At 44.0% G+C, this 26965-nt stretch overlaps 1 protein-coding gene across 1 annotated transcript in view; it reads right to left on the reverse strand.

The window, feature by feature from the left end:
- LYPLAL1 (lysophospholipase like 1) overlaps positions 1–26965 on the reverse strand; it is an 80096-nt gene that overhangs the window by 38646 nt on the left and 14485 nt on the right. Inside the window, exon 2 of the mRNA XM_040351435.1 lies at positions 12848–12947. Coding sequence (XP_040207369.1) covers positions 12848–12947 — 100 coding nt within the window. The remainder of the gene's footprint in view (positions 1–12847; positions 12948–26965) is intronic.

A 26965-nucleotide genomic window follows, 5' to 3' on the forward strand; every position in this document is an offset into this window, starting at 1 on the left:
CCGAAATGTCTGCCCTAATGTCGCAGTCATGAAAAAAATCGCTGATCGCCGCCATTAGTAGTAAAAAAAAATGTTTTTTAAAAAAATGCAATAAAACTATCCCCTATTTTGTAAACGCTATAAATTTTGCGCAAACCAATCGATAAACGCTTATTGCGATTTTTTTTTTCCAAAAATAGGTAGAATACGTATCGGCCTAAACTGAGGAAAACATTTTTTTTTATATATATATTTTTGGGGGATATTTATTATAGTAAAAAATAGTGTTTTTTTCAAAATTGTCGCTCTATTTTTGTTTATAGCGCAAAAAATAAATACCGCAGAGGGGATCAAATACCACCAAAAGAAAGCTATATTTGTGGGGGAAAAAAGGACGCCAATTTTGTTTGGGAGCCATGTCGCACAACCGCGCAATTGTCAGTTAAAACGACGCAGTGGCGAATCGCAAAAACTGGCCAGGTCCTTTAGCTGCCTAAAGGTCTGGGTCTTAAGTGGTTAATCAATTTTAGAATAAGGTTGTAACCTGTAACATAAAAAAATGTGGAAAAAGTGAGGCGCTGTGAATACTTTGCGAATGCACTGTATCAATTTTATTATAAATACCTGACATCCCTATTGCCGTTAGGCTCAAAAAAATTATTAAAGATAGCCGAGTGTTTTTCTCTAAAAGAGATTCCAAAATGCAATGAACAAAAAAAAAAAAAAAAAAAAAAAAAAACACAACACAATGCCCTGAGTATAACTTTAAAGAGACCATGGACTCCCTTTTAGACATATTTGAAAGCAACCACTAGATGGTATTGCTGATTTAGAGAATGAAGAAAGCACTTGTGAAGTCATTACTGGAACACTGTTTACTGCCCTATTACGTTACCTTGACCGTTCAATGAGGACAAGTGGTTTTAACTTCCTGCTGTGCTAAAAACTCAATAACCTCACTTTTAGAACTTAAAATATACGCATATGAAAGCCCTAGCAATATCAAGTACCCAGAACCGGTGGCATCAATACTACTATATTTAGCAGGTCAACAACATTTTGCAAACCTAGAAAAGCAGCAGCTGAAAGGAGAGTTTCTTCTTGGTTCTGTGCATCGTTCAATGTTATGCTGATCAAAAAGAAGTAAAGCAAAAAAAAATAAAAAAATTCTGTGTACAAGCCAGGAGATTGTAAAGCCAAACATTCCTCTACAAACCTCAAATGTAAACTGAACAAGGAGGGCGGTAAAGCAACAATTTACTGCACAGTGGAGATTGTTCACACTGCTCTATGTGAGAAAGTTGTGCATTTCTGGGCTCCAAGGGCCTGGGTCCTAGGGAGTCTATTTATCAAGAAGCTGCACAGTGGTCGAGGTTGTCAGCTTCTTGGTTTGATGGTTTTCTGGTAATGGATTCCACCAGGAGTCTTCTCAAGTATTTATGAAGCTCCAATATATAAAAGCTGGAATTTAACCACTTCAATACAGGGCATTTTCACCCCCTTCCTGCCCAGGCCAATTTTCAGCGCTGTCACACTTTGAATGATAAATGTGCGGTCATGTGACGTTGTACCCAAATGTAATTTTCCCCACAAATAGAGATTTCTTTTGGTGGTATTTGATCACCTGTGCGGTTTTTATTTTTTGCGCTATAAACAAAAAAAGACAATAATTTTGAAAAAAAAAACACATTGGCCCAGATTCACGTAGATCGACGCCAACGTAACTCAGAGAGGCAAGAGAGGCAAGAGCAGTATTCACAAAGCACTCGCTCCCTACGTTGCGCCAGCGTAACGTAAATTGTCCGGCGTAAGCCCGCCTAATTCTAAGTAGGAAGGTAGTGGGCGTGATACCTTTAAATTAACCGTGACCCCATGCAAATGAAGGGCCGAACGAACGGCGCATGCTCAGAATCACGTCAAATTTACTCCCTAAGATACGATGCTCAATGCCTACGACGTGAACGTAACCTACGCCCAGCCCCATTCACGTACGACTTACGTAAACGACGTAAAATCCGACGGCTGTTCCGTCGTCCATACCATTGCATGGGATACGCCTCCTATAGGTGGAATAACTTTACGCCTTACGTAAACGGCGTATACTACTGCAACAGGCGCAAGTACGTTCGTGAATCTGCATATCTCGGTCATTTGCATATTCGACGTGTAAATCAATGGAAGCGCCCATTGCGGCCAGCGTAAATATGCGCCCAAGATACGACGGCGTAGGAAACTTACGTCGGTCGTATGAAGCCAAAATTCAGGCGTATCTTAATAGCAGAATCAGGCGCATAGAAACGACGGCGCATCCCTGCACTTATGCGGCGTATCAGTAGATACGTTGGCGTAAGTGCTTTAAGAATCCGGGCCAACATTTATTATTTTTTTATATAATAAATATCCCTATTTAACAAAAAAACATTTGCCACTGTGTCGCTTTAACTGACAATTGCGCGGTCGTGCGATGCTGTACCCAAACAAAATTTGCGTCCTTTTTTCCCCACAAATAGAGTTTTCTTTTGGTGGTTTTTATTTTTTGCGCTATGAACAAAAAAAAGACAACAATTTTGTAACAAAAACACATTATTACTTTTTGCTATAATAACTATCCCTATTTAAAAAAAAAATAAAAAAAAAATGTCCTCAGTTTAGGCCGATATGTATTATTCTACATATTTTGGTAAAAAATAAAATACGCAATAAGCGTATATTGATTGGATTGCGCAAAAAGTTACTGCGTCTACAAAATAGGGGATAGAATTATGGCATTTTTATAAAAAAAATGTTTTACTAGTAATGACGGCGATCTGCGATTTTGATTAGGAGTGCCACATTGTGGCGCACAGATCGGACACCTTTGACACTATTTTGGGACCATTGGCATTTAGCAATCAATGCTATAAAAATGCACTGATTACTGTATAAATGTCACTGGCAGGGAAGGGGTTATCACTAGGGGCGATCAAGTACGGGTTAAGTACGTTACCTAGGGAGTGATTTTTAACTGTAGAGGGAGGGGAGGAGACCGATCGGTGTTTCTCGGTACTGGGAACACACGGATCGGTCTCCTCTCACCTGACAGGAAGTGGATCTGTGTGTTTACACACACAGTTTCACGTCCCTGCTCTGAGATGAGCAATTGCGGGTGCCAAGTGGACATTGCGGCCGCCAGGCACGCGCATCGGGTCCCCAGTGATGTGGCGAGTGCTCTCCACAATAACAGGAAGCCCAGGACGTCATATGACAGCCGCCCGGAGGGACAAAGGGTTCCTGCGGCCGTCATATTACCATGGTGCGGTAGGGAAGTGGTTAAAAGCTCAATGTCACCTTGATGCCTTCTTTGCCGCTCTTGATCTTGCAATGCAAAACCAACCAAACCAATGGTAATGCTGGCCTTGGTATGCAATGACAGTTCTTACGTAACAAAGAAAGAAAAGGCAGAGCAAAGAGGTTATTTGCAAAGCCTAGGGTTGCCACCTGCCCGGGTTTTGAATCTTGTGTCCAGGTTTCAGTCCGCCTGATACCCAAACACACTCACACCAGACTGTGGCTCCCTCTATGCAGACTTCTGGAAGAGCCAGTCAATTGCAGAGGGATGGGTATGACAGGAAGTGGCCAGTATAGTGTACAGTCCTCTCTTCTCCCTTTACAACGTGGGGCTGATCACCACAAAGGGCACAGCAATCCAAGCATATTTTATGAGCACAAGAATGCTTTTGTTTTATTTAACCATGCCCCAATTAAACTCCTCCCACTGTTAATGTAATTTGGCCACAAGCAATGCTTGCTGCAGTGTGCTGAATTACTACTCTCCTAGGGGCACCCTAAGGTGTCCCAAGTATTTTACAATCTTATAGTGCAGTGATAGCGAGCCTTGGCACCCCAGAGGGTTTGGAATTACATTTCCCATGATGCCCAACTACACTGCAGAGTACATGAGCATCATGGGAAATGTAGTTCCAAAACATCTGGGGTGCCAAGGTTCGTGCTATAGTGTATACCACAAAAAAAGTAAAAATTTGGGTTTGGTTTGAAGAAAATGTGGCAACCCTAGCAAAGCAGATTGGTGTCAATAGATATGTGAACAAATCGATTCATAGCCATCACTGTTACCAGGACAAGAAAATACCCTTTTCCCACTGTGCTAAATCCCATTTCAGTACCTGAAACATCAAGTAATTGGAAAACATTCCAATAGGACATACATGCCCCTATGGCGCGTCACGCTTCCCGAAAATAGCCGAAATAGGACTTGGCTCTTCAGGGCGCCTGCGCAGTCAGCTCCTAGTCTGTGCGCAGGCGCCGTATAGCGCTGTGAAGAGCCGAGCCCTACTCCGGCTATTTTCAGGAAGCGTGACGCGCCATAGCCGGCCGTCAATCATGTTCCCCTCTGCATAGGAACGCCTACTCCCCGCGGGGAGTCTGAAACTTAACTAAGGGATTAAACTGTGAGTACGGCGCAAAAAAATAAAATAAAGGCATACTGTAGCTCACGCTAGTATGCTGGATGGCATGGTAGAAACTTGTTTTTTAGGGTAAACCTCCGCTTTAAATCAGATTGTTCTCGCTCTACCCAAAATGAGCTTTCCCCCAGAGTTAGGATTTAAACACAACATATTTATCAAAAAAAAACAACCACTAACCCCCCCCCCCCCCCCAACTTAAAATATATGTACTGGCCAATAGGCTGCCCATTCAGTAACCACTTGCCGCCGCTATAACTTACTTATACAGTGGCACTGCTGTGTCGGATCACGTACCTAGCGGAGCACTTTTAACCCTGCTAGCAGCCGAAGAAAGGGTTCAAAGCGCTCCTGCCAAAGCGCCTTTCACTGCCCATTCATTTCAATAGGCAGGGCATTTCCGGAGCGGCGTAGGGCTAAAATGCCTGAAAAGCGCCTCCTGTGACAGGGGTCTGAGGAAGGCATGGATCCTGTGTTCCTGCACAGCATGGATCTAGGTCTTCTACTAGTAAAAGCACCTCCTATAGTACACAAACATTAGCTAGGCACACATTTAACCCTTTGTTCAACCTCTTTCCAGCCAGTGTCATTAGTACAGTGACAGTGCTTATTTTTTTTTTATTTTTTTAGCACTGATCACTGCATTCTTGGTACTGGTCCCCAAAAAGTGTCAGTTAGTGTCAGAATGTCCACAACAATATTGCAGTCCCACTATAAGTGGCTCATCGCCATCATTACTAGTAAAGTAAAAAAAATGGCCTGGTCATGAAGGGGGGTAAATCTTCTTGAGCTAAAGTGGTCATAAGAGAAGTATGGCATTTTTTTTTTTAAATCATACTTACCCCAGGTGGATGCAGCATTGATACAATCCTAAATCTGTTCCCCACCATCTGGAAGGCTGAGAACCGAGCAATCAAACAGTGCTTGGAAAAGAAAGACTGTGACTGTAAGTTACCACTGTCTGCTCTCTTCCCCATCCCCCGGTTCACTGGAGCGCTGGGCTGTGGAGGGGGAGGGAGTGGCTGGCTCAGGCTCTCAAGCGGCTCAGTGAGAGGCTGACCCAGGCGCCGGTCCAGGCTCCTGGGTGGATCCCGACCATGTGGTTGTGATCTTTCCCCAGCCTAGACTGTCTCTGTGATGTCCGCCGACAACAAATGCAGGTAGAAGATTTGCCCATTTGCAATGAAATCTCCACATGCCAACCTAAGGCCCCGTACACACGAGAGGATAGATCCGCTGGAATTGATCCGCGGACCGGCTCCAGCGGATAGATCCCCTGGTGTGTACGATCCAGCGGATCTGTTTCCGCGGATTTTTGTCCCCGGGGATGGATTTCCAGCGGATCAAAATTTCTTGACATGCTAAGAAATCTATCCGCTGGAATCCATTCCAACGGATTGATCCGCTGGTCTGTACAGACTCACCGGATCAATCCGTCCGAATCCATCCCCCGCATGCGTCGTAATGATTCGACGCATGCGTGGAATTCCTTATATGACAGCGTCGCGCACGTCGCCGCGTCATCATCGCGGCGACGGCGCGACACGTCACCACGGATGGAATTCCGCGGGGATTTTGATCTCATGGTTAGTACAACCATGAGATCAAAATCCGCCAGAGGATAAATCCTCTCGTGTGTACCCGGCATAAATCTAACACTATGAGACTCAACAGACATGAGGTGAAAGGTTCAGTCCCTTTTTATAAAAAGGACAGAATGATTATCAATGGCATTTTAATCAAATATGATTACCAGGGTCAGGGGTTTCACCTAATTGAGCCATCCTGAAGGTCTTACCATCATGGCAAGAGGAAGGAGCATGAGATGTCAGGTGCATAAACTGAAGGCACAATACCAACTACCCATACAATTAACATCACTGGCACTACTACTTGCAGTGCCAGAATAAAAAACACTGATGGCCAGGGAGTGTTACCACTCTTGCTAGAGGTTGCAAGAAAAATAAGAGCAGTCGAGAGCTACGTATCATACATTTTGGATTGGTGAATCAGTCATTTCAAAGGCGTAGGTGGGAGGCACTGATTCACGGTTAGTTTAATCATACAAAGCAAAGTGATGATTAACCGCTACAGCCCCCCCTTCCTGACCAGAGCACTTTTTACAAACAACGCTTTGACTGACAATTGCGCGGTCGTGCAATGCAGTACCCAAACAAAATTTGTGTCCTTTTTTCCCCACAAATAGAGCTTTGTTTTGGTGGTATTTGATCACCTCTGCGGTTTTTATTTTTTACGCTATTAACAAAAGAACGGCAACAATTTTGGAAAAAAAAAAAAACACAATATCTTTTACTTTTTGCTATAATAAACATCCCATTTATTTATTATTATTATTTATTGGTAAACGAAAAAAATCATAATAAGCGTATATTGATTGGTTTGCGCAAAAGAAGCCGAAAAAAGCTGAACGTCTGTGCGCAGGTGGCATATAACGCCGACTCGCAGTTCGGCTTCTTTCAGCAACTCGTGACTCGCCTTATGCCGCGAGGGGAAGCTTTTATCATCACGTCAATCACTTAGCCTGTGCATAGGAACACCCACTCCCGCGGGATTCACTACCCGGAAGCCGGCGGGGAAAATAGCGATACAACGGTATGTACGGCAAAAAAAAAAACAGCGTACTGTCAATACCGAGAGTGAGCACAATGTAATGTTAGAAAATAGTTTTTAGGGTGAACCTCCGCTTTAAGCAGGGGTTCACCAACACCAGAAAATGTAATTACTTCATGGGTTTCCTCTAGGGTAAAAAGGTTGAGAAAGGCTGCTATAGAACATGGTAGCCCTGAATAGGCAGCTCTTGAACAGGTCTTTGGAAATTGCCATGTGTAGAAATCAGGAGTTTTAGAGGACACAAGAGCAGTATGCTCCTAAGAGTCCAACAGTAATTTATTACATCATACAGATCTAAAAACAGCCAATACATTTTAGGGGTTTATATGTTTATAACAAGCTGTTGAAGCCAACCCTCCGGTAAAAGGAGCATTTTTGCTTCCCCAAACTCCATCCATCACAATTTCTCCTAATAGTCTCTCAAGGGGGTCTAGATAAGCCCTCAAAACAAGTTAGTGTGGAACTTTTATGTCCTCTAAAACTCCTTAGCAAGAACTAAAGCCAAGCACGTATGGGAGCTGTTCTGCAATGGCAATCCAAATATTTCTCACATACCTTCTTTTTCTAGTGAATCTTTGGCTACATTTGTGCACATCGGAGCAGGTACTAGAAGAGACCAGCACATGCCACTGTTTTAACCACTTCCAGCCCAAGGCCGTCATATGACGTCCTTGACTTTTAGTGGAAATATCTGAATGATGCGCAACCTGAAAAATCGCATTAAAAAGCGAGTATAAATGTGTATATATGTAAGAAAATAACTAGTGAAAAAAAAGGTGACTGGTGCAAACACAAACAAATATATAGAAAAAGGATTTAAACACAACATATTTACCAAAAAAAAACAACCACTAACCCCCCCCCCCACCAACTTAAAATATATGTACTGGCCAATAGGCTGCCCATATGTAAGAAAATAACTAGTGAAAAAAAAGGTGACTGGTATATATATTATATATAAATTGCCGCACACACTCAGCAATATAAATGGTCACTTTAGAGTCCAAAAAAGCAAGCTGCAAAGATTCTATTGAACACAGGAGCAGAGGTACAGATCTTCGGCTTATGCTTCCATCAGATAAAAATATATAAATTGTCCGCTTACCGACTCAAGTGGATTTCTACTACGGAGACCAAATGGGCTCAGCATATAAGGGTTAATCCAACAGGCTCAGGACATGGGGGTTAAAGTGGAGTTCCACCCATAAATATAACATTACATCAGTAGTTGGAGTGTTGGACCAGCTGGAGTGTGATGACGTCAGAGTCCTTAGCTCCACCCGATGCTGCGTTTCTCCGTACAAGGCGTCCACTGGGAAAGGAGGCTCCTTTCCCAGTGGACGCCTTGTACGGAGAAGCGCAGCTACCAGCCGCGGCTCGTGCCGAACCAGCTGGAGTGTGATGACGTCAGAGTTCTTAGCTGCACCCGACGCTGCGTTTCTCCGTACAGGGCGTCCACTGGGAGTGGAGCCTCCTTTCCCAGTGGACGCCTTGTACGGAGAAACGCAGCATTGGGTGGAGCCAAGGACTCTGACGTCATCACACTCCAGCTGGTTCGGCGCGAGCCACGGCTGGTAGCATTTTTTGTATTTGTTTTAATCTGGATGTCAGCAACCCAGTATTTTAATAAAGGGTGTCTTTTTTGATTTACTGCACCATGAAGTTTCCTCTTTTTCCTCCGCCTCAGTCTTTTGCATACTTATGCCGCATACACACGATCAGGCTTTTGCCCGGCCAAATCTCATCGAAATTCCTACGGAATTCTATCGGAGAAAAATAGAACATGTTCTATATCTAAACTCAGATGGAATTCATCGGAATTTCCGATGAAAAAACCCAGATGGGGCTACACACAATTGGAATATCCGATGGAAAAAGTCTGTCTGACTTTTTCCATTGGAAATTCCGATCGTGTGTACAAGGCATAACAGGTTTTGTTAGTTTTCTGCCACACAGAGCATTTGGCTTTTATGCTAAAAAGTTCAATTCTTAATTCATCTGACCAGAGCACCTTCTTCCACATGTTTGCTGAGTCTCCCACATGGCTTCTCGCAGACTGCAAGAGAGACTTCTTATGGCTTTCTTTCAACAATGTTTTTTTTCTTGCCTCTCTTCCATAAAGGCCAGACAGTGCTCCATGAGATGTTCAAAATTATTTATTTATTTGTTATAAATTAACCCATATTTAAAGTTCTCCACAACTTCATACTTAACCTGTCTGGTGTGTCCCTTGGCCTTCATGATTCTGTTTGTTTACTAAGGTTCTCTAACAACCCTCTCTGAGGGCTTCACAGAACAGCTGTATCTATACTAATATTAAATTACACACAGGAGAACTCTATTCACTAATTAGGTGACTTCTGAAGGCAATTAGTTCCACTAGATTTTAGTTAGGGGTATTAGAGTAAAAGTGGGCGGAATACAAATGCATGTCACACTTTTCACATATTTATTTGAAAATAATTTTGAAAATCATTTGTGTGTCATTTTGTGTTGGTCTATCACATACAATCCCAATTAAATACATTTATGTTTTTGGTTGTAACATGAGAAATGTGGAAAATTTCAAGAGGTATGAATACTTTTTCAAGGCACTGTATGTCAGGGTTTACAACCACTTTAAAGCAGATGCAAGTTTTTAGTGATTGGATTTACATATACTCAGGAATGACACAGTAAGATTTAATTCCAGGGAATCGGTCCAACTGCCTTTGTGGTGATGGGAAGGATTTTTTTCCTCTTTGGTAGTCAAGATCAGCAACAATTACTTGGAGAAGGGAGTTTAGTTTGTCTTCCTTATGACCAAAACTGCTGGAATTCGTGAGGTTGAATTTCGGATGTGGGTTTTTTTTTTTTAAACTTAGTTAACTATATAACCATCCACAGCAATGCCAGCTCTTAAAATTTAAGTTTCCATTTTATTTTAAATTGCATGGGCTTTGGATCTTGGAGTGATTGACACCATGTAATGACACTATCCTGCATTCTTTATAGTAAACCGAATGATTAATATCTCTCTTGCTGGTAACTGCATGGAGGAATTTGGCATAGAAAATATTTGTCAGTTACCGGCAGGTTTTGGCTTGCAATGCACACTTTTATGGCCTTCTGACTTTTTACCAGTAATAGAAGACAGAGGGGGAAGCCCATGGCTGAGGTCCATTTGGTGTTCCAGCCAGTGATTCGGTCTGCTCTAGAACCTCTTGGACGTTTGGACACAAAAGAAGAGAATGTCATTACGCAGGGGTATTGCACTTGTTAATATTAGGAAAGACAGCATGTCGGGGAAACACCAGTAGACTGGGTTGTGTTTCCTCACTTATGGGAAGTAACTGCATGAATCACATTAGTGTGATCCAAGACTGAACAGCAACACACCAAAAAAAAAAAAAAAAGAAAAGAAAAAAGAAAAAAAAAAGAAAGAAGGGTCCTGCTATGACAATAAATGATTCATCAACTTTTCCTGGAGTTGCTCGGGAATCTTCTTGGTATTTTTTTTAAATCAATAATTGGAAATAATTTCATTTACATATATGTGCTTAACCACTTACGGACCGAGCCTCGTTTTCAGATATGTTGTTTACAAGTTAAAAACAATTTTTTTCCATACTTGCGCAGTGGTCTTACAGGCGCACTTTTTTGGAAAAAAATACACTTTTTTTGATAAAAAAAATAAGACAACTGTAAAGTTAGCCCAATTTTTTTTTATATTGTGAAAGATAATTGTCCGCCGAATAAAAATTGATACCCAACATGTCACGCTTCAAAATCGCGCCCGCTCGTGGAATGGCGGTAAACTTTTAACCTTAAAAATCTCCATAGGCAACGTTTAGAAAAATTCTACAGGTTGCATGCTTTGAGTTACAGAGGAGGTCTAGGGCCAGAATTATTGCTCTTGCTCTAAAGATCTCGTCAATATCTCACATGTGTTGTTTAAACACCGTTTTCATATGCGGATGCTGCTCATGTATGCGTTCGCTTCTGCGCACAAGCTCGTCGGAACGGGGCGCTTTAAATTATTTTGTTAATTTTTTCTTATTTATTTTACTTTATTTTTTTTTTACACTGTTTTTAAAAAACATTCAAAATGTGGGTCACTTTTATTCCTATTTGTAATAAAAAAAAGCATGACAGGTTCTCTTAAATATGAGATCTGGGGTCAAAAAGACATCAGATCTCATATTTACACTTAAATACAATAAACAATAAAAACAATTGTCATTTGAAAAAATAAAAATGTCCCTTTAAGAGCCATAGCAGGCACGCACCGGCTGCACGGCGGGGGGCCCGATGCACGTGAATGGTGGGCACGATCACCGCCGGCTAAAGGGGGCCAGAACGGGGATTTGTGTGTGTAAATAAACAAATCCCTGTTCGGACAGGGGAGGAGAAACAGATCGTCTGCTCCTAAGTAGGATCAGATGTTCTGTCAGTCCCATCCCCTTCACAGTTAGAAACACAGCTACGGAACACATTTAACCCCTTGATCGCCCTCTAGTGTTAACCCCTTCCCTGCCAGTGCCATTTACACAATAAGCAGTGCGTTTATATAGCACTGATTGCTATATAAATGTCAATGGTCCCAAAAATGTGTCAAGTGTCCGATCATACTAGCTCATTATGTGTCACTTGCCTGAGATCGAAGCCCCCGAAGTCCGCCTCTGTCCCGTCCACCGCCATGTCTCCTCTCATCGCTATTTCCTGCTATCGCCGCTCCGGCGCTGTGATTGGCCAGAGCGGCGATGACGTCACTCCCGTGCATGCGCGTGGGACTGGTAGGTCCCTGTTAAGGCGCGAAAACAAGGCATTACCTCCGTACATGCGCCGTAGACAGCGGTGCCCGTTTCTGTGAAAATAACTTCTTAACCGTGTGGGTTAAAGAGATATTTCTTGCACCTACAGGTAAGCTTTATTTTAGCCTTACCTGTAGGTGTAAGTGTTAACAGTGGGTTAACAACCACTTTAAAGTGGTTCTAAACCCTTTACAACCACTTTTACCTACAGGCAAGCATAGATAAAAGCTTACCTGTAGGTGCTCCACGGTTTAGGAGATATCTGCAAAAGAAACGGGCGCTGATGTCTATGGCACATGTGTCGTAGACAACGGCGCAGGCACACTGTAGAAACCTTTAGAACCGTTGATCGTGACGTTTTTAAAGGAGATCGTGCTGTGACTGGTGGCTCGTCAATCACAGCGCCGGAGCTGCGATATCGGGAAGAAAGAGGGTGAAAGATGGACGATTCGTGGAGTCAAGGAAAATCGGGGACATCGCAGGCCTCGGTTTCAGGTAAGTGACACATAATGGGCTACTATGGGATGCATAGTAGCCCATTATGCTTTAACTTTGCAGGGAAAAAAAGAGGAAGTAAAACCCATCTGGGTTTACTTCCTCTTTAAGAGGGTAAAACCTTTGGGGCTGAAGTGGTTAAGATAAAAAGCCTTCTGTGTGCAGCAGCCCCCCCAAAACTTACCTGAGCCCCATCTCTCTTTCCAGCGATGTCCATGAGTATCTTGGCTATCTGAGACTCTCCCTCCTGATTGGCTGAGACACAGCAGCGGCACCATTGCTTCCCACTGCTGTCAAAGTCAGTCAGCCAATCACAAAAGAGCGGGGGCGGAATGAACACAGGGAGCTGTGACTCGACTTGGGTGCCCCCCATAGCAAGCTGCTTGCTGTGGGGGCACTCGACAGGAGGGAGACTTCACAATCACTTTAATGCATAGAATAGAATTTAAAAAAATAAAAACTATGCTACAACAAAATCAAACTCACCGGGCTGGAGCTGTTGGAAAAATTACTTTTATGTGCTTAAAGGTCAGATCTTTCTTCAAGACTTCCCGTATCCATGATCTGATTCCCTGACCAGAATCACCTAAAGTAGCAAAAGAAAAAGTGCACGTATAAATATAAGGTAGCAGAGAATAGAGGTCACATCAGTTTCACACCAACCAAAGTCAATCAAATACACGAGGAGCAATTTCTGATGGGAACACCCAGCAGAAACCTGCCTTTCAATTATCGATCTTTATCTGCCCATTTGGCCGGTAATACATTTTACACATAAGTTAAGCTGCAGGTGCAGGCCCCCCTCCAGTCGCTATAACCCTTAGATATAAATCAGGGGTAAAATACTTCGGAGGAAGATTTAGGTCAGATGTCTCAGCTGCTTGTACAGTAAACCTTGCTGGCGCAAAGGGAAGTGGTGTAGGGCTCTGGAATGGTTTTATCTACTAAGCTATCACATCCACTCTGCTCTCCTGAACAAAAACTTACATAGCGTTACAGCTGTACACAAGACTGTATCTTTCTTTTTATTAAAGTATTTCAAAATACAGCTCAGCGATCAGGTAGGTATGGACAACCATTAGTCACAAGGACAACAGCCACTATTAACATAGCTCTATATGTAGGCATAATGAATATCTGTAAACATTCAGATTAGTGAACCAGCAATATAGAGGTGATCAGTAGCGAACTGCAAAAGGATTTGGCTAACCAGGCCAAGATATGTTGCAGGTTTGTCTGTATCTTTAGCAGAATAAACAAAAAACAAAGCGCAGTTCACCTTTTAATGAATTAAAAACAGCAAAAAAGACATTCACAACGTCGTCCCCAGCTACATCACCAACCTCATCTGCAGAAATTGCCCAAATCGTCCTCTCTGCTCCTCCCAGGACCTCCTGCTCTCTAGCTCCCTTGTTACCGTCTCCCACGCTTGCCTCCAGGACTTCTGCAGAATGTCTCCCTTCCTCTGGAACTCCCTCCCCCAGTATGTCCGGTCAGCTCCTACCCTGTCCTCCTCTAGGCGATCCTTGAAAACTCATTTATTCAGGGAAGCCTACCCCACCTCCACCTAAGAACTGTACTTGAGTCACCTTCATTAGATCATCCCCTGCAGCTATCACCTTTTGTACCACCTCCCCCTACCTTTAGATTGTAAGCTCCATGAGCAGGGCCCTCCTATTTCTTCTGTATTGTATTTGTACTGTCCCCCATTATATTGTAAAGTGCATAAACTGTTGGCGCTATGTAAATCCTGTATAATAAATAAAATAAATGCACTCACATAGAAATAATGCAATGCACATGTATGTCATCCCCCTTAGCCAGGAAAGAGTCCCGGAAGCCAATGGTAACTGAATATAGGAACCAACAGGAATAATCGAAGGATCAAGCCCCTTCAGGAGATAGAGAAGGACCCGACAAAGGAGGACTCGACCTTTGAAACGCGTAATCATAGCAATGTCATTAGCATCACTCCACCACGCAGTCCAACATCTGTGCTTCATGGCAGGCAGCTTCAGTAGTTTCCCCTGCCTGGCCATGTATAGTGCCGCCCGCCTTCTGAGCCCATATGAGCCGCCAGCCTGCAGTCAACAGCTCCCAGGGGCTTGTGTGTGCGGACTCCCCACCCCTGTTGAGACATACTGCCATCCTTCTGCATCTCCTAAAGGGGCTTTTTCCTCGGATTACCCTTGACGGTTCCTATGTTCAGTTACCATCGGCTCCTGGGACACTTACCTGGCTATGGTGGATGACAAACATGGGTGTTGCATCCTTTCTAGGTGGGTGCACACTGTCAGACATGATTGTAACAGTCTGGCTAAACTGTTTGAGCCCTTCAAGTTGCTTATTTTTTTTTTTGTGTCTGTATCTTTCAATCTTCTGTCATCAAGTCTGCCAGCAGCCTACATGCTGGGCAACAATAGGAAGCCATGGCACCTTCACCAAGCCTGGTGTTAGATGTCTGTCTGGTGTAGTGATATAGTATAGTGGGTAGATAATTATTATTTAGGTATTACAATGATGATGTGAGTAATTTTCAGCAGCAACCCGATTCTTCCAGAGAGATGGACTTTATTGACTTCCAACACAGAACAAAGTTCATAAGATACTTGCAACAGACACAATCCAACAAAGTAAATATGACAAAGAATAGTAGCCTTCAGAGTCCCATTTTTCCTAGACCAATGCCTTCATATCCATGGAGAATGACTAGACTGACTGCCAGCTTGAATCGCCCCACTGAAATACTAGTACACTAGGAGGGAGTATCTGCTAGGTCAACCCAAAATACTTGTTGATCTTATTGTTACCCCCTCAAGTCTAATTACCATCAATAAATACAGTACTTCTTTTATGGTCCTTTATCATCCTTGTATGCAGTGCCGATCCTGACCTCCCTGGGGCCCTAAGCAAAATGACATGTCACATTAAAGTTTAGAAGCGGGGGGGGGGGGCGGTGATGCCGACAGTGACATGTCACATTAAAGATTAAAGCGTGGGGTGCGGATTCTTTACATCTTCTCCCATGCAGCCATCGAGTTGAGGGGCCAAAAATTATTTCTCACCAGGCGGGGCCTCTAGTAATTTGGGGGGGGGGCCCTCCGCAGCTTTGCGGGGCCCTAAGCGGCTTGCATAGTGAGCCTATAGGGCGGATCGGCCCTGCTTGTATGTAAACAAATGTACCCCTTGAAATGTTCAATTAGGTTAACAGGCCATACCTCACACACCTAGGTAGACTTGCATGAGATCAACATACCAAAGGGTCATCAGCTGTCCCTTTGATATGTTAAAATTGAGTTGGCTCGGACAACTCAACCATTGTCACCTGAATTCTGGCCTGGTCAATATTGTACTGTATGTGTACATATATACAGTATAATAATATAATATCCCACATAAATCGGCCAACATATTACAACAGCTGGCTCTATAGCTAGGTCTGGCACATACACATGGAATGGAACACTAGCGAAAGGGAGGACCATCCACCACAAGGCAGAAGGTTGGCCAACCCTGAATTTGCCTATGATGTCTGTAATGTTAATTAGGACTTGCGCACACCACAGGATAGTGCAATACAATGCACGCGTTTCAGGCAAGTTGTGTTTGCTAGCCCATTTAAATTAAATAGGCTGTTAAGCCATTTTAACACACAATTTTTTTAAGCCAAACTCAATGTAAGAGGCATATAAATGTAGATTTGCAGAGCATTACTATACGTTGTGGCAAGGTGCATTGTACTGTACATTGCATTGTAAACTATCCCCTACAATGTTAATCGGAAGGGAAAAGCCTAAATGATTTGCGTTATAGTTGCTCTTTAAATACAAATGAAACCCTAAAACGGCTGTAGTTGGTACTTATTTTAAAAATTGGAAAGCAACCTGGAAAGGATATGAGCTAAACAAACTTTTGTTTATTGTGAGTTTAGAAAATTGCAAAAATATGCACTTGCACAAAGAAAATAAAACACAAAAAACACAAAACCGAAGAGGAGCCACTCTGGTGCCAAACCCCCGGCCTCTAACTAACATAATAAAACTTGGAGTATACGATTCCCCTTGCATGAGACAACATCATACACAAAGATAAATTAAAAATGTAATTTAAAAACCAGCAACAGGGGAGTGTTTCTGATTTGGGGGATTAGTCAAAGAGAGGGTCTATTTCTCTTTTCTGGGAAATTACAGCTTGCCAGATCATTTTAAACATATACAAAGAGATTACCCTAGAATTTAAAGCATTTGTACTAATCACAGTCAGAGTGAAATGACAAATTCTTGAAACTTACATTTAAATCTTCGAGGGGGCGAAAACGTGTTTGGCTGTCCGACGCAATAAAAAGCTGCAGGATTCCTAATTACAAAATGACTCACATGGGCTGCAATTTAGTGGGTTCTTTTTCATTAGCTTTAAAAGTAAACCTGGAGGTTGCCATCTCTGACCTCTGCTGAAAATGTAAGTTTCCAGGATGTTCTGCCATTTGCTTGCAATTGCAGACTAATAGCTAGATTCAGAAAGAGTTAAGCCGGCGTATCAGTAGATACGCCATCGTAACTCTGAATCTGCGCCGTAGTATGTTTAAGTGTATTCTCAAATACCGCCGTCGTATCTTAGCTTTCTATTTCGGCCGGCCGCTAGGGGCGTGATCGCAGATTTACGCCTAGAATGCGTAAATTAGCGAGATACGCCTATTCACGAACGTACGCTTGCCTGTCGCAGTAAAGATACGCCGTTTACGTAAGGCGTTTTCAGGCGTAAAGTTATTCCACCAAATAGCTGGCCTAGCCAATGTTACGTATGGACGTCGGAACCGCGTCGATTTTTGAAAATTTTACGTCGTTTGCGTAAGTCGTCTGTGAATGGGGCTGGACGTAAGTTACGTTCACGTAGACTAGGCATAGAGCAGGCGTATTTTAATTTGAATATTCAACGTCACACTGAGCATGCGCCGTTCGTTAAAAAACGTCAATCACGTCGGGTCATGCTTTATTTACATAAAACACGCCCACCTCTTCACAATTTGAATTAGGCGCGCTTACGCCGGGTCATTTACGCTACGCCGCCGTAATTTAGGACACAAGTGCTTTGTGAATACAGCACTTGCCTCACTAACTTACAGCGGCGTAGCGTAAATACGATACGCTACGCCGGCTAAAACATACGCCGCCCTACGTGAATCCAGCTAAAAGAATGCAGATAAGGGCTTCTGACTGTTCTCAAACATTGTAGATCCGTATCCATCTCCAGGTAAGTGATTAACCCACCTCAATACTGGGCACTTTCACCCCCTTCCTGTCCAGGCCAATTTTTAGCTTTTAGTGCTGCTGCGTTTTGAATGAGAATTACTCAGTTATGCAACACTGTACCCAAATGAAAAAAATATTAATTTTGGCGGTAATTGATCACCTCCACGTTTTTAATTTTTTGAGACAATCGAGTACTGTCCCTGATCCTTTTTTTATTTGCACTAACATGCAATTTTTTAGGACAAGCTTTTTATGCCACACGGTCAGAAAATTGTACGAAAAATACAGATTTCGGAGCGATCGTAGAATAATCTGATCGTTAGTACAGAGCTTCCGAAAGCAGATCAGGACAGTTCATCCGATATTATTATAATATTTTTTTTTACGTTGAACCACTTCAGCCCCGGAGGATTTGGCTGCCAAATGCCACTTTTTATGATTCGGCCCTGCGTCGATTTAACTGACAATTGCGCGGTTGTGCGACGTGGCTCCCAAACAAAGTTGATGTTCTTTTTTACCACAAATAGAGCTTTCTTTTTTTTTTCTAAAGTGTATTTTGTGCGTGTACTCGAGAGAGGAGCCGGACTGCAGGAGTTGGGAGTAGGCAGGCCTCCCCCAGAGGCAATCTGCCACCTTTCTCCATGCCCCGGGTGGCAATGGTGGGTGTGTGAGGGGGTCCTCCCACACAGCCCGCCCTACCTGCTCCGCTTTGAAGCCCAACGGGGCAGAGGGACTCCCTATAAGGGAGTGAGAGGATCTAGCCCGCTCAACCAGCCTCGTTAGTCCTTCGCCTCTCTTTTTAGAGACCGTGTGGTCAAAGTGCGAGAGCTGAGTAGCTGAGACCAGGATCCGAACCTCTAGCTGCAGAATGAATGGCTTGTCAGCGCAGTGCCAATCGCGTTGAGCCACCGCAGCTCCCCGAGCTCTAGAGCTTTCTTTTAGTGGCATTTGATCACCTCTGCGGGTTTTTTTTTTGCGCTATAAACAAAAACAGAGCGACAATTTTGAAGAAAAAAGCAATATTTTTTCACTTTTTGGTATAATAAATATCCCCCAAAAATCTATAAAAAAAAAAAAAAAAAAAAAAAAATCCTCAGTTTAGGCTGATATGTATTTTTCTACATATTTTTGGTAAAAAAAAAAAAATACCAATATTGATTGGTTTGCGCAAAAGTTATAGCATCTACAAAATAGGGGATAGTTTTACAGCATTTTTATTAATATTTTTATTTTTTACTAGTAATGGCAGCGATCAGCAATTTTTATTGTGACTGCGACATTATGCATCATTATGCATTATACATCGGACATTTTTGATGGCATTTTTGGACCATTGACATTTATACAGCGATCGGTGCTATAAAAATGCACTAATTACTGTATAAATGTGACTGGCAGCAAAGGGGATAACCACTAGGGGGCTAGGAAGGGGTTACGTGTGTCCTAGGGAGTGATTATAACTGTGTGGGGGCGTGGCTTACTGTGACAAGACACTGATCGCTGCTCCCGATTACAGGGAGCAGATGATCAGTGTCCTTTCACTAGGCAGAACAGGATAATGCCTTATTTACACAGGCATCCCCGCGTTCTGCAGCTCCATGACATGATCGCAAGACACCGGCGGACATCGAGTCCGTGGGTCCTGTGGGCATGGTCACGGAGCTTGCGGCTCGCACACGCCCACACGGTGTGAAATTCAAAGTAACGTAAATATTTGTTACTTTACACAGTCGTGCCATTCTGTCGATGTAAAAGTACAGTACAGGAGGCGGTCGGCAATCGGTTAATCAGTACAGCGGTCGATGAAAAATGCAATACAAATGCATTACGACACACGACATCACTGCCAAATTTTTATTCTGTCGTGCGCTTGTGAGGTTTGCATGCAAAAAAAACGGACGATCATTCACCCGATAATCTCGCCGTCAGTACCGGGCATTAGGGTATGTCCCCTTAATCAAGGTCCCAGCAGTACTGCATATATGTTCATTTGGCTTGAAGGGGTTAAAGCGGAGTTCCACCTGTTTTTTTTGTTTATTAAAAGTCAGCAGCTACAAAAAGCATAGCTGCTGACTTTTAAAATTCAGACACTCACCCGTCCCATGGTCCAGCGATGCGGCCGCCTGGAGCCTCGCTCCTCTCCCTGGCGCCATCATAGCAACTGTGGGCACGCGGCTGTGACAGATTCACGGCTTCACAGTCGGGCGCACACTACACACGCGCGAGCCGTGCTGCGCTCTTCTATTGGCCAGCCAATCTTCTGGGACCTGTGATGTGTCCCAGAAGACCACTGGCAGAGAGGGCCCGCCTAGGGGAAGAGGAGGAGTCGCCTAGGTGGCCAAGAAGTGGGACAGGAAATCCCTCAGAAAACATGACAAATGTGGCATGTCAGGGGGCGAGGAGTGCTTAAAGTGGAAGTTCTACTGTTGGGTGGAATTCCGCTTTAAGCACGGTCAGCCCTAATATAGGTCTACCTATAGGTATGAATAAACTATCACTACAAGGATGAATGTCCTGCAGCCTGCACCTTTAAGAACAAATGAGCTCCCACTGTGCATATTTTGTCTAATGTCTTTTCAATAACACTTGGTACAGATGTTCATAATTGCTTGTTCCAAAAAAGATTATCTAGCAAGTGCACCCATCAGCATTTATCCACACAGGGATTACATTATGGTGGTTCAGAACAAGGGAATGCGTACAGCTGCCAGCGGGAGGCCCACAGACTGCACTGCGGGTCACGGCTCCAGGCGCCCTCCATTGGACACCTCAGCCACCATTAGTCAGGACTCTGTTAGTCTCTTTTTTTTCTGCCTACTTGAGTTTTTCTGCTGAATACTCAGAGATCTTTGATAGTTTTCTTCAGCCCGTTTTGTAACTCTGCCAAAGGCTGTGTCACAATGCTGTCTTTACAATGTGGATTTGGCCAATTAAAATAGATAAAGATAGACTGGGGAAATTGGATAGTGCTTCTGCGATAAAGTGAAAGCAGAAGTCCAAAAAAAGAAGAAGAAGAAAAAAAAAAAAAAAGAAGAATCAAGTATTTTGATAGGAGAGACTTTGTAACTTTGTATATCTCTCCTACCTAAAAAAAATATAGGGCCAGATTCACAGCAGTAATACGCCGGCGTATCTACTGATACGCCGGCGTATTTTCAAATGTGCCGCGTCGTATCTTGATTTGTAATCCTCAAACCAAGATACGACGGCTTTTGGCAAAGATCCAGCGTCGGGTATGCAAATTAGCTGTTTACAGCGATCCACGAAGGTACGCGCGTTCGTCGCATTCTCTTACGTCGGTTTTTCGCGCCGTAAAGTTAAGAGTGCTATTTAGATGGTGTAAAATTACACCATCCATGTTAAAGTATGGCCGTCTTTCTCACGTCAAATTTAATTATTATTTTTTTTGCGTAAGACGTCCGGGAATACGAAAGTACGTTACGCACGTCGCCGTTCAAAAAACACGTCGGGGCGCCGTAATTTCGCGCAAAGCACGGCGGGAAATTTCCAAACGGAGCATGCGCAGAACGTTCGGCGTGGGAACGCGCCTAATTTAAATGGTACACGCCCCATTTGAATTAGGCGGGCTTGCGCCGGACGGCTTTACGCTACGCCGCCGCAAGTTTACAGGCTAGTGCTTTGTGAATCAAGCACTTACGCTGAATACTTGCGGCGGCGTAACGTAAAGGGGATACGTTACGCCGCCGTAGATATTCGTGAATCTGGCCCTTAATTTCTCTTTATAACTTCCTGAGGTGCATGCACAGTAGGGTGTAATGTTAGAGCTGAGCACCTGGATAAGGCAATGCCATCACGCAGCTCTATCATTCTAGTGACATAGCTGCCAACGGGTAGAAATCTTGCATCAGGCAAAGAGTGTTTCAGATCCTGAAGATTTTTTTACTGGTGCAGCTCTGCAAGAAAGTGTAGAAGAAATAACCGCTTGCCAGACTGTTAAAGCGGAGCTCCAGGGTCCCCCACAGGAAAATTTACTGTAGCTGTCAACTTTTGTAAAGTTGTAAAGTTATTTTTTTTTTTTACTTTTACTTACAGGTAAGCCTATAATAAGGCTTACCTGTAGGTAAAAAAATATCCCCTCACAATGAGCTACTGAATGCAGTCGCCGGACCTCGCCAGAAAAAAGTCTCCCGCGCTTACACGGGAGTGATGTCATCGCGGCTCCAGGCAGGCATCGCGCTAGAGCCTCGATAACCGGAAGACACGCCGAGGAGAAATGTCAGCTGCCTCGGCATGGACCGGGAGGGACACAGACGCCTCGTTCTAAGGTAAGTATTTCATAATAAACTAGTATGTGGTGCATACTAACTCATTATGCCTTTTAACTTCCAGGTGTTTACTACCGCTTTAATATAGGAACACTTACCTGTCCTGGAATCCATGCAATGTCTCTTTTGAAATAACATACTTACCTGTTTATTCACAATTCTCTCCAAAATGTATAGCATTGCGCATGCCCAGCTCTATTTACAACCCCAATTTCAAAAAAGTTGAGACACTGTAAAATCTACACCATGATAAACGTGGCCCTGTCCCAGTGTTTTTAGAGATGGGGATTGTACTTTGTCAGCTTTTTGTTGCCTCGTCACAACTTTTTTGAGATGTTTACTCTACAAACTAAGGTCTGTCGGCATGGACCATAGGGTGAGTACATGGATTGAAAACTGGCTACAAGGGCGAGTCCAAAGGGTGGTGATAAATGGGGAGTACTCGGAATGGTGTGGTAAGTGGGGTCCCCCAAGGATCTGTTCTGGTACCAATTCAGTTTAATTTATTCATAAATGATATAGAGGGTGGCATAAACAGCTCAATCTCAATATTTGCGGGTGATACAAAGCTAAGCAGGGCAATAACAGTGCAGGATGTGGAAACCTTACAAGACCACCTAAAAATAAATTGGGGTGGGAAGCTACATGGCAAATGAGGTTTAATGTTGAAAAATGCAAAGTACTGCATTTGGGTGCTAATAAAAAAACAAATGCAAGTTACTCGCTAGGGGATGAACCTCTGGGGTAATCCAGGATGGAAAAGGACCTGAGGGTCCTAGTAGATGACAGGCTCAGCAAAGGCATGCAATGACAAGCTGCTGCAAGCAAAGACAACAGAATATTGGCATGTATTAATAAGAGGATTCATTCCAGAGATAAAATGATAATTCTCTCGCTCTACAAGACTCTGGTCCAGCCGCACCTGGAGTATGCTGTCCAGTTCTGGGCACCAGTCCCCAGGAGCGATGTGCTGGAACTGGAGAGTCCAGAGAAGGGCAACAAAGCTAATAAAGGGACTGGAGGATCTCAAGGTGAGAATGCAGCAGCTACTGTAAGTGGAAAAGAGGGCCAACAATGCCCATTTGCACGCCTCACTGTGCCCATTGCAGCCAGACCTCACCGTGCCCATTGCAGCCAGACCTCACCGTGCCCATTGCAGCCAGACCTCACCGTGCCCATTGCAGCCAGACCTCACTTGTACCCATTGCAGCCAGACCTCACTTGTACCCATTGCAGCCAGACCTCACTTGTACCCATTGCAGCCAGACCTCACTTGTACCCATTGCAGCCAGACCTCACTTGTACCCATTGCAGCCAGACCTCACTTGTACCCATTGCAGCCAGACCTCACTTGTACCCATTGCAGCCAGACCTCACTTGTACCCATTGCAGCCAGACCTCACTTGTACCCATTGCAGCCAGACCTCACTTGTACCCATTGCAGCCAGACCTCACTTGTACCCATTGCAGCCAGACCTCACTTGTACCCATTGCAGCCAGACCTCACTTGTACCCATTGCAGCCAGACCTCACTTGTACCCATTGCAGCCAGACCTCACTTGTACCCATTGCAGCCAGACCTCACTTGTACCCATTGCAGCCAGACCTCACTTGTACCCATTGCAGCCAGACCTCACTTGTACCCATTGCAGCCAGACCTCACTTGTACCCATTGCAGCCAGACCTCACTTGTACCCATTGCAGCCAGACCTCACTTGTACCCATTGCAGCCAGACCTCACTTGTACCCATTGCAGCCAGACCTCACTTGTACCCATTGCAGCCAGACCTCACTTGTACCCATTGCAGCCAGACCTCACTTGTACCCATTGCAGCCAGACCTCACTTGTACCCATTGCAGCCAGACCTCACTTGTACCCATTGCAGCCAGACCTCACTTGTACCCATTGCAGCCAGACCTCACTTGTACCCGAGTCTGTGACATGCAGATACAGACGGCGGCCGGGCAGTGTTAAAAAGTCCTACTCCTCCATGTCCTGTTCTGTGATAGGCAGAACACTCCGTTTCCCAGCAGACACTGTGTTCAGTGTTCTGCCTATCACAGACGCCCTCTCGTCTATCACGACGTCCGTGATAGGCGAAACACTAAACACAGTGTCTGCTGGGAAACTGAGTGTTCCGCCTATCACGGAACAGGACATGGAGGGGCGCGACTTTTTAACACTGCCCGGCCGCCGTCTGCATGTCACGGTACACTGACTCGAGTATAAGCCGAGTGGGTCACTTTCAGCCCAAAAACAAGGGCTGAAAAACTCGGCTTAGACTCGAGTATATACAGTAATTTACAAGCCGAGGTCCGCAGGCTTGGACCATAGGATTTGTGCTTGGGTAAAAAACTGGTTACAGGGATGCGTCCAAAGGGTAGTGATAAATAACATGTACTTGGAGTGGTGAGTGGGGTACCCCAAGGTTCTGTCTTGGGATCAATTCTATTCAAGATATTCATAAATGATAGAGGATGGGATAACTAGTTCAGTCTCAGTCTTTGCAGATGACACAAAGATAAGCAGAGTAAAAAACTTGCATCAGGAAATTTTGCAGAACAACCTGAACATAATAAAAGAGTGGGCAGACACATGGCAAATGAGGTTTACTGTGGATAAATGTAAAGTAATGCACTTGGGGTCAAAAAACAATAATGAAAAACATTCACTAGGTGGAGAATAGCTGGGAGAATCAAGGATGGAGAATGATGTAGGGGTGCTAATAGATGGCAGATTAAACAACAACATGCAGTGCCAAGCTGCAGCTAACAAAGCAGGCAGAAAATTGGGATGCATAAAAAAGGGGATATACTCCAGGGACAGAACTATAATTCTGCCACTTTATAAAGCTCTGGTCAGTTTTCCGTTCAGTTCTGGTCACCAGTCCTCCAAAAGGAAGTGCTGGATCTGAAGAGAGTCCAAAGAAGGGCAAAGAAACGTATAAGTTGACTGGAGGACCTCAATTACGAGGAACGGCTGCAAACACTACATTTATTTTCGCTCGAGAAAAGACAATGAGAGGGTACTTGATAGCGATCTACATATATCTTAATGGGGATCCCGCATTAGGAAATAAACTATTCGGTCCTAGGCAGTGTAAAAGGAAACGGGGGCACAGAATGAGACTGAAGGAGAATCGGTTTAACCTTATACTGCGTAGAGGGTTCTTTACTGTTAAAGCAAAAAGGATGTGGAACTCTCTCCCACAATTGGTGGTGGATGCAGGGAGTATGGATGTCTTTAAAAGACTCTTAGATATACATCTTAACTGGTTAACGCCCGCCGCATGTACATATACGTCCACAGAATGGCACGTACAGGCATATGGGCGTACATGTACGTCCCTGCCTTTCCGCGGGTCGGGGGTCCGTAACCTGCGGGGAGTGATCCGGGGCGAGGGCGCGGCTATTCGTTTCTAGCCGCCCCCTCGCAATCGCTCCCCGGAGCTGAAGAACGGGGAGAGCCGTATGTAAACACGGCTTCCCCGTGCTTCACTGCATCGATCGAGTGATCCTTTTTATAGGGAGACTCGATCGATGACGTCAGACCTACAGCCACACCCCCCTACAGTTGTAAACACACACAAAGTGAACACTAACTCCTACAGCGCCCCCTGTGGTTAACTCCCAAACTGCAACTGTCATTTTCACAATAAACAATGCAATTTAAATGCATTTTTTGCTGTGAAAATGACAATGGTCCCAAAAATGTGTCAAAATTGTCCGAAGTGTCCGCCATAATGTATATGTATAATGCTGATCGCCGCCATTAGTAGTAAAAAAAATAAAAATGCAATAAAACTATCCCCTATTTTGTAAACGCTATAAATTTTGCGCAAACCAACCGATAAACGCTTATTGCGATTTTTTTACCAAAAATAGGTAGAAGAATACGTATCGGCCTAAACTGAGGAAAAAAAATGTATATATGTTTTTGGGGGATATTTATTACAGAAAAAAGTAAAAAATATTGCATTTTTTTTTAAATTGTCGCTCTATTTTTGTTTATAGCGCAAAAAATAAAAACCGCAGAGGTGATCAAATACCACCAAAAGAAAGCTCTATTTGTGGGGGAAAAAAGGACACCAATTTTGTTTGGGAGCCACGTCGCACGACCGCGCAATTGTCTGTTAAAGCGACGGGGTGGCGAATCGCAAAACCTGGCCTGGGCATTTAGCTGCAAAATGGTCCGGGGCTTAAGTGGTTAAAGGACACAACATACAGGGATATGGTAAATCATTATAGACACTGATACAGGCACCTACTCAGGTTGAACTGGATGAACTATTGTCTTTTTACAGCCTTACTGACTATGTAACAATGATTAGTGACGGTACCGTACACTGACACTGTCCTAATGACACTGGTTGGAAAGGGTTCAACATCTACAGGCAATCAAAGCAATAACTGTGTGCCTAACAATGAGTAATGCAGGGCTCAAAATTTCAAGTCCCGAGCAACTAGCCAGGCCTTAAGAGTTACTCACCACCAGTTGCCCCACCCAACCCCTACCCCTAAACACACCCACATAAATTATCTCATGAAATGTTAAATGTTTTATGCAAAATTAGGTTCCAAAAATAAATATTAACATAAAGCACATCAGTGCTCATCAATGCAGCCTCCTCAGTGCCCGTCAGTACAGTCCCATCATTGCAGGCTATCACTACAGCCCATCAGCATGCATCAGTGCAGCCCATCAGTGTCCTTCTGTGCAGCCCATCAGTGCAGCCTATCATTACCCATAAGTGCAGCCTCATCAGTGCCGCTTTACCACCAATTTTGCAGAGCTATTCGGCCACTAGTGGGGCGGTTTTACCCCCACTAGCGGCCAAGAAAGGGTTAAAACCCACCGCAAAGCGCCTGTTGTCGGCGCTATAGCCGCGGTGTCCCACTGATTTCAATGGGCGGGAGCAGTGGACTAGCAGTATACACATCGCTCCTTCCCTGATCCAAAGATGCGGCTAGCAGGACTTTTGTTACCGTCCTGCTAGCGCACCGCTCCAGTGGCTGTTTAGGGTCGGGTAGCGCAATAGCGCCTGCAAACCGCTCCAGTGTGAAAGGGG

Source organism: Rana temporaria, chromosome 4, assembly GCF_905171775.1.
Source record: "Rana temporaria chromosome 4, aRanTem1.1, whole genome shotgun sequence".
In the NCBI taxonomy this organism is placed as follows: domain Eukaryota; kingdom Metazoa; phylum Chordata; class Amphibia; order Anura; family Ranidae; genus Rana; species Rana temporaria.